This window comes from Meleagris gallopavo, chromosome 1 (assembly GCF_000146605.3).
Source record: "Meleagris gallopavo isolate NT-WF06-2002-E0010 breed Aviagen turkey brand Nicholas breeding stock chromosome 1, Turkey_5.1, whole genome shotgun sequence".
NCBI lineage: Eukaryota > Metazoa > Chordata > Aves > Galliformes > Phasianidae > Meleagris > Meleagris gallopavo.
Window position 1 is genome coordinate 149,965,585 of NC_015011.2, and position 14,812 is coordinate 149,980,396.

The following is a 14,812-nucleotide window of genomic DNA, read 5'->3' on the forward strand; positions in this document are numbered from 1 at the left end:
GCTCTCTATAACTACCTGAAGGGAGGTTGTAGTGAGCTGGGGGTTGGCCTCTTCTCTCGTGTAACTGGTGATAGAACTAGAGGGAATGGCTTCAAGCTGCGCCAAGGGAGATTTAGGCTGGACGTTAGGAAATACTATTTCTCTGAAAGAGTGGTCAGGCACTGGAATGGGCTGCCCAGGGAGGTGGTGGAATCACCCTGGAGGTGTTCAAGGAACGTTTGGATTTTGTGTTGAGGGACATGGTTTAGTGAGAACTATTGGTGATGGGTGGGTGGTTGGACTGGATGATTTTGAAGGTCTTTTCCAACCTTGGTGATTCTGTGATTCAGTCTTTATAGTTCTGATACTAAACCAAATGATAAACACGTTGTTTTTATGCGGAGAACAGTGCTTTGTATTTTGACATAGATGTGTCCTATCAGATATACTGAAGGTTTAAAGTAGCAGTTCTCATTTGCAGCTCAGAACTTCTACCATTTGTGTTACTGACAGTGGTAAAAATTTTCAAGAAGCAACTGTCTTAACCATGTCACAGCCTTGACCTTTGTTGAGGTAACATGTGATAACACTGAAATTCTGTACATTGCAACTAGATGAGGGAGAGAGAGATGGCTTGTTTTGCTCTACTTTTTATCCTCAGGGGGCATTTAAGGTAAAGATGCAGCTCCAAAGGATGTTTGATATCTGAATAAAGCGAACTTTGTTACAGTTGACTCATAATAAACAGTGAAGTAGGAGTGTGTGGATTTATGTAGACAGTTACAAAGTTTGTGCATGTACATATGATCTACACCTTTCTCTGAACCTTGTTAGTTTGCTCCATGTTTTTGTATACTTGAACATAGTGCCCAGTTATTTTTCCAGACTCGCTCCCAAAAGATAGCAAGACTTCATTCAGCTTTGTTCGCTCCTTGCTAAACAGATCCCTAGCACTTCTCCAGCTTTTTATCTTTTTATCTTCTCATGCACCAACATGTAGTACCCCAACTCATGCATACTCTCTGTCTCATGATATTAAATAAAAAAAAGTCAGTCCTGCCTACTGCATCATATTTCATGCAGACACAGTATTAGTAGAAATGAAGGAAGAATAAATACTAGTTTGATTATATAGAGATTTTGGGACACTCAGGTTGCCCTTAGCAGTGGCATGAGGCATGGTACCTTGTCATTTTATCTCCTCTAGTGGTGGCATTACAGTTGAAATGGTATCATTCATTTGTTCTTTTTACAGTTATTAAGTCCTGGCTCTCTTGAAGAGGCAATCAGTCAGCGTCTTCAAAAAAATTAATATTTCTTTTGCAGAGCTTTATGTGAATCAAGATAAAATAACTTAAGTATTGATAAACATGCATTATGTTTTGAGGTAAATTATGGTAATTTTTATTTTTTAACAAAAAGTAGTAAATTAGCAAACATCAATTCAAAGTGAATGCTTTGAATGTGTGAATTGTTGCTTAGAAAATAGAGTGACTAACAGTTCCAGTTTTTTAATAGGCTTTAAAGACAAAAATAATGTCTGTATGTCATTGTATTTAGGAGTTGATTAATCTGAATTCACATTTTTGAATATTTACATAATTAAACATAGCAATATTACTGCTCTGAATAAAAAATGTATTGCAGATGCTACATTGATTCCAGTGTTACACAGTGGATTTGCTTTAGAATTAAGAGTCTTTTTATTTGATGTTTCAATGTCAGTTCCCATCTTTATTTTCCTGTTTAATAGGTAGACTTGGATTCAAGACATATTGGCTGGGTAACGAGTGAACTTCCTGGGGGTGATAATCACATCATCAAAATTGAATTGAAGGGTCCCGAGAACACACTCAGAGTTCGACAAGTGAAAATTCTTGGATGGAAAGATGGTGAAAGCATTAAAATAGCAGGCCAGATTTCTGCTAGTGTTGCTCAGCAAAGAAACTGTGAATCTGAGACACTGCGAGTATTCCGACTGATTACATCTCAGGTAGGATTTTCATGTGTTGTACAGTGAAATTTACTATAATTTCTGTGCTTTCAGTGTTGCATGTTTTAATGTAAAATGTCAGCTTTGCGCAAGTTTATCATGGAGATAAGGTAGTTATCACTTCCTTTCTTCCAGGTATTTGGAAAACTCATCTCTGGTGATGCTGAACCAACTCCAGAACAAGAAGAAAAAGCCCTCCTGTCTTCCCCAGAAGGAGAAGAAAAAGTACACAATGTATTTATTTGTATTCTATCAATATTACATTGGTGAAAAAATTATCCAGGATGATTTTCGCTATTTATGTTATGCACCGTAGTTTTCAGATCAATACAAAAGCAAAATATTACAGTTGCATAATTTTTTTAATTTTATTTTGTTTTCAGTAGTAGTAAATATTTATTGGGGCATATGTGTTTAACGGAAACACCATACACTAGTAACTGAAATTATATTTACATATACAGAAGTACTTAAAACCTGCAGTAATGGTCAGCCTGACAATCTTTATTGCCTAATATCTTCTTCTTGAAGACAGGAAGTGGCTCTGTTGATGTTTGGATAAAAAGTATTTAAAAAAACCTCACTGGTATCCTTTTAGTATACTTTCCTGTCTTCCTGCAAGGAGCAGTTTAATAAGTGTGTGTTCCCTGATTCTTTTATTGCAAAATATATTAAATTTATAGCAAGTGAAAAGTATATTTCATGCAGTGCTCTACAAAAACATAATCAGAGATTGTATTAAGCTAGATGAGGAAGCTGAATCTCAAATAACTGCGCTTCACTTGTTTCGCTTATTATCTTATTTTGTGCTCAAATTTCCTTTTACTCATAAAGGGAAAAAAATATTAACCAGTATTAAATATTTTCTGCTTATACATCTTGCTTCTGTGCAACAAAAAGCTGCAAATTTTTAGAGCAAAGTTTGTTGGTACTTCATAATAATTAATCCCTACAGAAGTTGGGATTTGTTCTTGGCACTCTTGATCTAATACTAAATATTCTTTTTATGAAGGCAACATCAGATGCAGACCTGAAAGAGCACATGGTAGGGATCATATTCAGCCGGAGCAAACTGACAAATTTGCAAAAGCAGGTTTGTTCACTCTGAAATACTTTGAGTATTATAAGGTTATAATAAATATGTATTTTATATGTATATTGCATTATAATAGTATGTTATAATAAATATATTAATTTTCAGGAAATACAGAACCTCTTATTTGACATTATACCTTCCATTGTTCTGCATTATCAGACAATGAGTTACATTTTGATTGTCTCCTACAGTAAAAGAAAATTTTAGTTTGTGTTTTTACTTTGTTTTTCTCAACATAAAGTAGTAACTAAAGAGTATGTTTTTCTTTTAAATACTGATGTTGCTTTACTGTACCAATTAACATATTTATTATTTTTAATACACTTAATACACTTACCATGAGACAGACATTGCAGTAAAGATTTTCACAGTAATGGAGGAGGAGTTTGATTCTGTTTGAAGTTTAGTAAATACTGCAGGTCTGGTCTCATTTTTTTGTCACCTATGTTAGCAACCCTTACAGTCTCTTAAATATGCTTTTTAACATGTTATTGGTAAAATGAAAATATGGTTTCTAAAATCTTCTCCCAGAAAGTAAACTAAACAAAATACTAAAAAGATCTTTGTAATTTTCCAGAATGAAAATGAGCAAATTCAATATTAAATATAAATACTCATTCTAAAGAATGAGTATTTCTAAATTGAAATCTAAATTTATTCTTAATTTCAATTTAGTAATGTTGAGAAATAATTTAAATTTCACAGGTTTTCCATTTTTGTCATAGCTACGAATATAATTAAAACACAAGTAATAACACTCTAAACGTTTTTAGGAGTTAACTGTGTATTTGGATTCCACTTGCTAGGTATGTGCTCATATAGTCCAGGCCATACGAATGGAAGCAACCCGTGTGCGTGAGGAATGGGAGCATGCCATCTCTAGCAAAGAGAATGCCAACTCACAACCTAATGACGAAGATGCTTCTTCAGATGCGTATTGCTTTGAGCTGCTGTCAATGGTTCTGGCATTGAGTGGTTCCAATGTAGGCCGGCAGTATCTGGCTCAGCAGCTGACTCTACTCCAGGATCTCTTCTCATTATTACATACTGCTTCTCCGAGGGTGCAGAGACAGGTGAGTGCTAAGTATTCCTTATCCATCCTGGTATTCCTAGAAAAGAGTCTTTACAATGGTATAATATTGAACATAATGAATAATATGTACTCGAAGTGGTGGTTTTTTGAAATGTAATTTTGGATTTTCACTTTAAAATTGTTTTGCTAGTCATATTCAGGCTATTTTACATAAGGAAAAAAAATCTAAATAAAGCAATTCATTTTAGATCCAGATCAGTTAGCACAGATTTCCTATCCAAAAGCACCAAGTTTGAGTATCACAAGGAAAATTAAAAAGGAGTGAGGGAAGGTACTGTGGAAAGGTAACACAATTCATAATACCTCAAGAAAAGTATTCTCTATTTTCAAAAGTCTCAACTGTCTCTAAGTGTTTTACTACAGTTTCTGACATCTAAAGATTGTACACAGAATGAGTATGTAATATGCCAGCAATTTAAAGTTGTACAAACATTTGTATTTCAGAAATTTCATTACAAAATTCAGTACAAAGCATGTTTTCATTATTATATGAAGATGAAGGTGGTTTTTATGTGTTTTGTTTGTTTGTTTTTGGGTGGGTTTTTTTGAGTGATATTTGTTCTGGACTCTTAAGCCTTGTCTCCAGTATATTATTAACAGTTATTTCAAAGCAAGATAGAAACCTTTTAGAATTTCTTATAATTGTGATTTGAATACACAGACTAGATACATTCTGTCTTACAGAACAATTTGTAATTATTGTTTGAAAGCTCCATCTCTCTTGTTAAGAATTGTGATATTTTGATTCTTTTTCCAGGTAACATCACTACTAAGGCGTGTTTTGCCTGAGGTAACCCCTAGTCGCCTGGCTAGTATCATAGGAGTGAAGTCTCTTCCACCAGCGGATATAAGTGATATTATTCACTCAACAGAAAAAGGAGATTGGAATAAACTGGGTATTTTAGATATGTTTTTGGGATGCATTGCCAAAGCTCTCACTGTACAGCTAAAAGCCAAAGGAACTACTATAACTGGGACAGCTGGCACTACAGCAGGCAAAGGAGTTACTACAGTCACACTTCCAATGATCTTCAATTCCAGGTTTGTTTAAAAATACGTATGAGTTCTCAAGCAAAAGTTATAAAAGAAATATATATTTTGAAGTCAGTTATGTTGCCTTTTATGATCTTTGTTTAATAGATGGGGAAAAAATGAATAATACTGACAATATAAGTAAAGTTACTAATAAGTTTTATTGGAAAAAGAAACAAAAACCAACCCTGCACCAAATGTGTGCAGTATTTGTTTTGGTGCATTTTGACAACTAATAACTAATTGAATTTATTTCATGTATTATGATGTGTCCTTTGTAGCTATATTCGGCGAGGTGAAAGCCATTGGTGGATGAAGGGTTCAACACCTACACAGATTTCAGAGATCATTATTAAACTGATTAAGGACATGGCAGCAGTAAGTTTCTATGATTTAAATGTCTGGGGGATAATCAAATATTTCTGATGATGTATAATACATTTTTTTCATTAATTTCTATTAAAGTTAATATTGGGATGAGCTGTTCAAAATGAGCTGGTCTCAAGAAGAAAAACATATTCCCTTTTGGGCAGGGTCCAGGTCTAGAAGCAATAGAACTCATGTTCTGGTTCAGCTAAATAGAAGCTCAGTATTCAAATGAACTTTCAGATGAGTCACAAGAGACTTAAGTAATAATCACTAATTTTCTGTCTCTTTCTACATTATTAACTTAGAAATCGGACTTTTTTTTTTTTTAAGAGTCATGAGCATTCAGAGCTCTAATTGAAAAATAAAAGGTGTCTGTAGAGTATGGTGATAGTGTTTTTTTCACTTAATGTGTACGTTTTATACATGAAGACTAGTTAAAAATGCACATTAAGCTTCTTTTGGCCATCTATGTAGGTCACTCCAAAAGTAATGCCTCCTATTCATTTCCATGGAAACTACAACAGCTACAAAGAGATCAACAGCACTACTTGACAAAGCAAATTTTCAGCTACAAAACACTATTTTTCAACAGTCTTTACTATTAGCTATGCATTTTCATTAGTGATGGACCTGAGCGAGCCTGCATGCTATGCTTGTAAAAAAAAAAAACATCTGCACCAGCAGAAGTGACCCAGTGCTTCATAGATGCTATAATGGTGTTGGTGGTAGGAAAATGTTGCCCATGCAGTCCATCTTTCATCCTCCTGAACAGACAGAAGTCAGAAAGTGTCAAATCTGAACTTCACAGTGGGTGTGGTGGGACAGTCCAGCCAAGACTGGCAGTGTGGGCCATGGTCTTCAATCTAGTATGACATTATCATGTTCTAAGAGAAAGATTATTTTCTTTCCTGGCCTGACTCTAGAAGTCTGAGCCTTCAGCTTAGTCAGTGTCACAATGTAGTGATTAGAGTTGATGGTTTGTCTGGGTTCCAGGAAATCCAGAAGAATTACATTTCCTATCCCAAAAGGCACTGCACATCACTTTACTCACTGAGGGCTGTGTCTTGAGAACTTTTTATTTATGGGGAATTCACATCGCCACTCCATTGACTGTTCTTTTGACTTCAGCTCATAGTGGTGACAGCACATCACCAGTAATGACGCAATATAGGAAACTGTCACCTTCAGCCTTCTATTGATTCAATAAACTGCATACAGGTGTTCCTTCCGTTCCTGTGTGAGCAGTTAATGAATATCAGTGGGAGACATTTTTTCCAGATGGAGGAATTCAGTGACACACTCCATAGACACTTCCGTGTCAGACACAACTTTGTCAGACTGTCCTCCTTCTGCACAGCAACAACATGATATGGAATATTGGCTGGAAGGTTCAACCTCTACTGCCCTGTCACCACCCTTCACCTCTGATATTGTGGGTCAACATAATAAAATAGGAGGCATTACTTTTAGATCAGCTTTTGTACAGTTATAGCTGATTATTACTTTAGCCGTCTGGATTGAAATTTTCCAAGAGTGTATGTGTGCAGTTAACAAGTGTACAGTTAGAAGAGTGGCTTGGTTACAATGGTATTTTAACAGGTTTATAGTTAGACAATCAAAAAAATGAAATGCTCACCCATGTCCTAGCCTTGCAGTACAAATCTCCAGAAAGAGATACTTCCCCAGTGGCAGTCAGCCTTTAAATGGGTCTAGGAGAGGTGCAGCCATGCTCCACCCCTTCTGGTCATACAGGTGAATAGCCTTCACCTGTGCTCCTGTGGTTGACCCAGTCCTTGCCTCAAGTGATCAATTAGTGGTTCCCATACACTCCACCCCTTCACAGCATGAACCAATGATCAAGTTAGCTGGAGGGTGAGACCTCCCTAATACAGAGATCCAACACATTGCAGTGCTTATACAATTGCCTGTCACAGTGCAGGTTGACACAATATAAGATGAGTGATGATCGGTATATGGTGGAGGTTCATGCTCTTTCATGGGCCAGTGCTTGGTGGTGTTACTGGAGGCATGCAGTCATGTAGTGCAGGTCCATCCTATGCTCCATCAGTCCCATGTAGACCATCACCAGGTATCACACATGATCTGATAGCAACACTGGAACGCTTTGATGGCATTTTGTTCCTTCCAGTGATCCTAGAGACTCACAGACTCTAGGAGAGTGATACAGATGTTTCAGGGATACCAGGAGGGGAAGGTCTGCCCTCCAGTGCAAGATACAGGCCGTATTCCCATTCTGGGTCAACAGTTCAGCTTGTACTGGGCATGCTCCAGCTGCCTGTACCATACCCTTTGGCCAGGTACCTGCAGCTGCACAACTATATCAGGCACCAAAGGGGGTGTCCTGATCTGCCATAGGGACCCTTTTGCAATGAAAACCAGAGTGTTGACCACAATATCAGTAGGTCATGTACCAGTTACCAGAGGGACTACTGACACCTTTCACCTCCAATAATCTTTCCTCAAGGTGCAAGTAGGCCACACCACTTAGGTCCTGCCTGCACCTTCCAAGGGCATTTTATTCTATGGGTACCTGGTTCTAAAGTTGCAGGGGCAGGGAGCAGATTATTTTCATTATCAATTTGGAGTCTTACCAGATTACCAGTGCTGATAATTTGGATTCTAAGCGGGGAGGCCCATGTTGTCTGTAGCATTTTCAGAGCAATGTGTCTGCAGTCTCTAGGTCTTTCATTCAGGTCCCGCAGGGTTTCATAGAGTCTTTTTGTCCAAACCTGCAGAGACTGAGTCTGTCTTCAGGGCAGCCTTAAGAATACCATCATAACTTTCAATGAGGCCTGCCCCCATTGGATTATATAGCAAGTGGAATCGCCATTCCATGCTGTTTTCTTCTGTCCAGCGTTGCATCATCGCACCAGTAAAATGAGTCCCTTGATCTCTCTCAATGATTTGAGATGTCCTGTAGGCAAACATCAGTTTAGTAAGTGCCTTGATGGTATATGCCTGGCTCGCTCTCAGTACTGGATAGGTTGCAGTAGCCCACTTGCAGTATCAGTGCAGGTCGGGGCATATCTCGCCCCTCAGACTGAGAGAGGGGCCCAATGTAATCGACCTGCCATCACTGGGAGGATTGTGTCCTCTAGCAAGATGGGCTGTTGTTTCGGACAATGATCTCGGTCTCATCTTGGAGCAAACATCACAGTCTTGGCATACCTGGGTGATGTCAGGTAGCTGTATGGGCAGTCCCCATGCTTTAGCAGCTGCCCACATTGTCTTTTGTCCCGCATGCCGTAACTTCTCATGTAACCAACTGGCGATTTTCTTACATGGCAAATTCTCAATTCATCGAATTTGGGCCAGTGTTTCCGCTTCATCATTTCCTAGTGATTGGAGGGGGTTGGTGACCAGAAACATGGTAGACACATACAGTCCTGTGTTTAACTGCATTCCATATGTCTAACCACATGTCTTTGCCCCAGATTGATTGGGCATGGATAGTCCAGTCCTGGGTGGCTCACTGTGCAATCCAAAGAGTGAGCCTCCGGTACACAGCCCAACTATCTGTGCAGATATTCAGGATAGCTCACCAGATTCCTTGGTTATAACCATCCACACGGCTTGCAGTTCTGCCCATTGGTTGCTCTGACCATCCCCCTCATCAAACTAGACTGTTTTGGTGGAGGGATGGTATGCTATCGCTCTCCACTTGCTCAGGTTGCTCTTGCTGGACCCATCTGTGTACCAGGCATCTTCAGGAATAGGATATTTTGCCCTCTTGAACAGGACTCTTCTCTGGTGAAGCGACCAGTGTTTCTTTTGGTGCATCACTGTGATATATCACTGGGCCTAGGATCTTCTGGAGTTCTTCTTTCAAGGGTGATGAAGATAGACTACTCCTTTGGCTGAGATAGGTGACCCATCGTGCCACCATTTGCATCCGTGCTATCCCTGTCTTAAGAATGTGGGTCAGATCTTTTTCCCACCTCTGAATCGGCAGGGTGGTCTTAACTATGACTTCAGCTGTTTGGGTTATTGGCTCTACCACCTGTAATGTGGAGTAGGCAGCCAATAACTGTTTTTCAATCACACTATATCTTTCTTTTGCTCCGTGCCAGACCTGAGACCAGAATTCAGTGGGAGTCCAAACAGAACTCTGGTATTGCCACAGGTCCCAGACAAAGCCATTCTGAGTGACATGAACATCCAACTCGGCTGGGAGATTGGATGAAATATACCCAATGCCTGGGCTTGTTTAACTGCCAGTTTTGCCTGCTGGAAAGCAGCCTGTTCCGTTCTCCCCCAGTCCCATAGTCGCCCCTTTTTCATGAGTCTGTATAATGGTCTCAGTAGCTGCGCTATATGAGGTATAAAGGAACACCAGTATCCCAGTGTACCTAAAAACTCCTGCAGCTGCTTTGGTGTTGTAGGGACTGGGAATGCCTAAACCTTACCTATGACAGCACTGCATAGTACTTTGGTCTTTCCTGACCAAACTACCCCCAGGAATTTTACAGACAGGCCGAATCTTGCACCTTCTGAGGACTTACAGCCCATCCTCTTTCTTGCAGATAGGTAGTTAATGAATCTGCTGCCTCTCCTACCACCTCCAGTGAGTTGGATGTCAACAGATCATCAGTATAATGATATAATTTAACATTATCAGGTTTTTCCCAATTAGTCAGGTCACACGCCACTAGGTTATGGTAGTCGTTGGCAAATGCACATACCCCTGTGGCAGGACCTGAAAGGTACACTGTCTGCCTCCCCATGTAAACACAAACTGGTCTTGTGATTCTTCAGCAATTGAAGTACTGAAAAACACATTTGCCAAATCTAGGACACAATGGTAGGTTTTTATTTCCCTACTCAATGTGTCCATTCAGAAGGCAATATTGGGTACAGCCACATGAGTAGGCAGTGTGACTTTCAGTTCTCTATAATCTCTATAATCCATGTGCCATCCGACTTTCGCACTGGCCATATTGGGGAATTATATGGGCTATGTGCAGGTCTTATAATGCCAACTTTTTCTAATTCCTGCACCGTTCTCTATATTTCATCTTGTCCACTTGGGAGTCTATACTGTCTTACGGTAGTAATCTGGCACGGTTCTGGCAGGCAAATAGGCTCATGCTTCACATGGCCCCTCAATAATGCCTGTACCACCCAGACACTAATGCACCTCTGTCCAAATCTGAACTCTCCCACAGTTGTCTGGAGAGCTAGACCCCATAGAATGTTTATGCCCAAGATGTACACTGGGACTAGGGCAGTAGACAGTTTATACTCCCAGGGTGGGAGAAGGCCAGCCCCCAATTTCAACCATGTCTGGGTGACTGGAATGCGTCCCAAAACCACCAATCGTCACTTTATCTACATTAAATTTAGTCAGATCCTCATAAATTATTGATGTTTCTGCACCTGTGTCAATCAGCACTATAACCCTCTGAATATTCTTCTAGGATCAAAAAATTGTCAACTCTACATAGGGCCTCCAGTCCGGTCTGGAGGCTCTAGGAGGACTTAACATCCCCTATCATGCCATAAATTGTCCTATGGCTAAGTCTTTTACCTGTCCAGGATGGTTTTGTCTGGAGGGGGAGAGGGAGTAATGTTCTCAGCCTTGACCCATTTATAGATATTCCAAAGGAAAAACTTTTTTTTTTCTTTTTTTTCTTTTTTTAAGTATTTTTGGCTTGCCTGGCTCACCAAATGTACAATTAACAATTGTATAGTTAGAAGAGTGGTATAGTTAAGATGGTATTTTACAGGGTTATAGTTAGAAAAATTATTGTGGTGGAAAGGGGCAATCAAAAGTGAAATGCTCACCCATGTCCTAGGCTTGCAGTAGAAAACTCCAAAAGGAGGGATCTCTAGCCCTTAAATGGGGTCTAAGAGAAGTGGAGGCAGGCTCCACCCCTTCCAGTCACACGGATGAATTGCCTTTACCTTTGCTCCTATGGTTGACTCAGTCCTTGCCTCAGGTGATCAATCAGTGGTTCAGGCCATAACTCAGTAGTTCCCGTACAGTATGTTTCGGGCAAATTTATGTGGCTGAAGAATTTGATGAAAGCTGACTCAGCTATTTCCCAGAAACAATGCTGGGGAAGGAAATAAGGTTTGTATATTTATTAGAGAAAGGGCAAAAGTAGTTTAGTGGGAAGTTAGTTTTGTTTCCTTTAGTTCTACACCTAGTTCAGGGTGATGCTCTAAATGACCCTGATTAAAACTCTTTTCGTTCTTCAGGAGTGCTGATCTGTACATAGAGTGACTATTTATTTTCCCTTCAAGGAAGGATCTGTTGTATATACCAGTGTGACTTCACATGATGTATTTCTGTTTCTATTACTTCATCAACATCTTAGGAAATGTGTAAAAACTCAGAAAAGGAATGTTAGCTACAAATACAAGTACTCAGTATTTGTAGTGAATGCCAGGATTAATGTGATGACTCTTGTATGTATGTGCATGTTCTTCTCAGTCACCCCACTTCATTCAATGCATAGGCTGCAACATACATTGGGAAATAATTGGCGAGGGGAGCCAGTTTGTTCAGGACTTTTTTTTAATGGTTGTTGCCAGTATTTTTTGAAAGTATGGTTTGTATAAGTGGGAAAACATCAGGGAAACAGTGGATTCTATTCTGAACCTGGGACTTAATCTTTTATGTTTTAACCTAGTATTGCTTGTAGCAATTCAGTTTTAGTTGTAAATGTCTATAACAGTTTATTATAGTTTTTATTAACATTAAAAACACTTAGATTCCTCTTTGTCAGGGTCATCTGTCAGAGGCTTGGTCCCGTGTGACAAAGAATGCTATTGCTGAAACCATCATAGCTCTGACCAAAATGGAAGAAGAATACCGATCACCAGTGAGGTGCATTGCAACAACCAGAGTAAGAACTTTTCTGAATTTCACATTAGTTCATTGCAAGCAAGGATTAAAAGCCCATCTGAGAGCTTCCCTATATTTTGGCAAAAATTCCTTTCTATGGGAATTCCCTTCTATGGGTTTTCTCGGGAAACAATGTACACAGTATACAGCTTATGTTGTATCCCAACTAAGGCAAACGCTGCTTGACCTAATGAAAGTCTTCCTTTCTTTGTGTCACAGCAGATTGACTTGTTTTCTTTGTGGTAAAAAAGTACTCCATTAAAATCAGAATTTTGAATAAATGTGCTTCTGAGGTGTGCTTCTGCCACATCTCAAGGCTGCAGTGCTAGCTGAGTCAGGTCTTAGATAAGTACTGAACATCAAGCCAGCTCTCCTTGTGAATAAACATAGTTCTGCCATGAAGATGCACATTTTGAAGGAAGTCTTAGTAGAGTCATTCAAAGAAACCATTTTGTCCAAATGAAAACTTGGTCAAAAGCCATCTCAAAATGTAGTTGTCAAATTCATTTCAGTTTGGATTGCAGGATTACTGACAAGTTATCCTCATGTAGCTAATCTATCTAGCATTTCACTGTAGACAGTGGAGAGAAAGAGAAAAAACCTTTCCTAAAACCTGAAAGACATTTAGACAATCCCCTTATACTTTATCTCAAATGGCCAGTATGGTGAGAAGAGAATAGGGAAGTGAATCATACTGACCTAAGCTTTTTTGATTAGTTATTTTGTTCGGTTTTCTCTTCTCCCCACAAAATCTCCAGTGCTTGGGAAAGATATACAGGTTGTCATATTTCTAATATATTCTGGTTGATCTTTCTTCACTGTTTCTCTCTTGCATGCTAACTACCATAGTTTTGACCATAAAGTGAGGTAATTGAAAGAAATAAATTAGTTTCCAAGAGTTCAGTAAGTTTTATTGGGTGCTTGGCTTCTTTCAGTAAAGAAAAATCTTGTATTGCATGGACAAGGCTTCAGGTGATGATGATACAGTTTGCAAGTAATGGTGTTATTCTTGTCTGTCAAAGTTTAAATTTATTGTAATTGAGATTTTTAATTTAGTTTTTCTATAACATTTAATTCTATCTTGCCTTTCAATAGTTATGGCTGGCTCTAGCATCCTTGTGTGTACTTGATCAGGATCATGTTGATAGACTGTCCTCAGGAAGATGGATGGGAAAGGACGGACAGCAGAAACAGATGGTGAGACAGAAAATTATGTGTTTCTGTGTTTATTTTTTTGTTTATTCAGTAGTCAAAGAATTTAGAATAAGTAACAGGAAAACATACTTGTCCTAACCTTATTCCTCCTTCTGACCCCCGTGGAAATAGTACATATACATTTGAATTATTGTAGACAATTTATAGACAGTTCAAGTTTTATAGACAAATACTCTTCAGAGCAAAAAAATTCCAACTTAAAGCAATAATAAGGTAGCAATTCTGCTGGTATTCAGGTTGAATAAAAATCTGTCTAACACCTAAAGGATGAGATTTTGAGAATAGTAATTCAAGTAATATGATGCTTTCTACCAGAGCTTTTTGCTTTCTGGGTTTTTATAACATTGTAAAGACAATTATTTTATATTCCTCTGCAATTTAGCTTCATCTTCTGGATCTAAGAAAGAGATCAATTACCCCAAAAAAGAAACAGTCTAAATGAATTTAGTAAAGGTACCATTTACCTGGAGGATTTACAAGTTTAATATGAAATATGGTGGATGAATTGAGTTTGTCTGCATTTTTCATTGTTGCAAAAACTTTATGGTATTTTTTTATGTGAATCTGGAAAGAGAAAAGTAATGGAGCTAATCTTTCTATAAAGAGTTTGGGTTTGATGGATCCCTGTGGGAGGCAAGGGGTCATGCCTTCCTGCTAGCAACTGAGTATGCTTAAGAGCAAATAAGCCTCAAGAGCAGTTCAGTGTAGGCAAAAAGAGAATACAGGAGGTATAGAGCTGCAGCAGCAAGGACTGAAACTCTGCTGAGAGAAGGAAGCAGACACTAAAGGCTTCTGAGGTGACTAAGAAAAGGCTTTCTTCTGTAGACCTTGCAATTCATCACAGAATATTGCTCAACTGATAGAAAGCTTGAAGACCAGAAAAGTTTGCAAAGTTATGAGCAAACATCTATTGTTAATCTTTAAAAGTTGGCTTCCCAAAATTTTTTAGTTTTCATACCTAAAAACACAGCTTCATAATCTAATGAAACAGGTTTAGAAGAAGAAAATCTTGTTGCTTTTTAAGAATCATGCAGTATCCCAAGTTGAAGGAACCCACAAGGATCTCTAAGTCCAATCCCTGGCTGTACAAAGGACCACTCAAAATCCAAACCCTGTGTCTGAGAGCATTGTCCGAACACTTCTTGAATTCCAGCAGCTTGATGC

At 38.7% G+C, this 14,812-nt stretch overlaps 1 protein-coding gene across 1 annotated transcript in view; it reads left to right on the forward strand.

Moving 5' to 3' along the window:
• MYCBP2 (MYC binding protein 2) overlaps positions 1-14,812 on the forward strand; it is a 208,692-nt gene that overhangs the window by 180,937 nt on the left and 12,943 nt on the right. Inside the window, 8 exon segments of the mRNA XM_031552043.1 lie at positions 1,733-1,972; positions 2,108-2,197; positions 2,985-3,065; positions 3,875-4,141; positions 4,919-5,202; positions 5,475-5,571; positions 12,315-12,434; positions 13,529-13,630. Coding sequence (XP_031407903.1) covers positions 1,733-1,972; positions 2,108-2,197; positions 2,985-3,065; positions 3,875-4,141; positions 4,919-5,202; positions 5,475-5,571; positions 12,315-12,434; positions 13,529-13,630 — 1,281 coding nt within the window.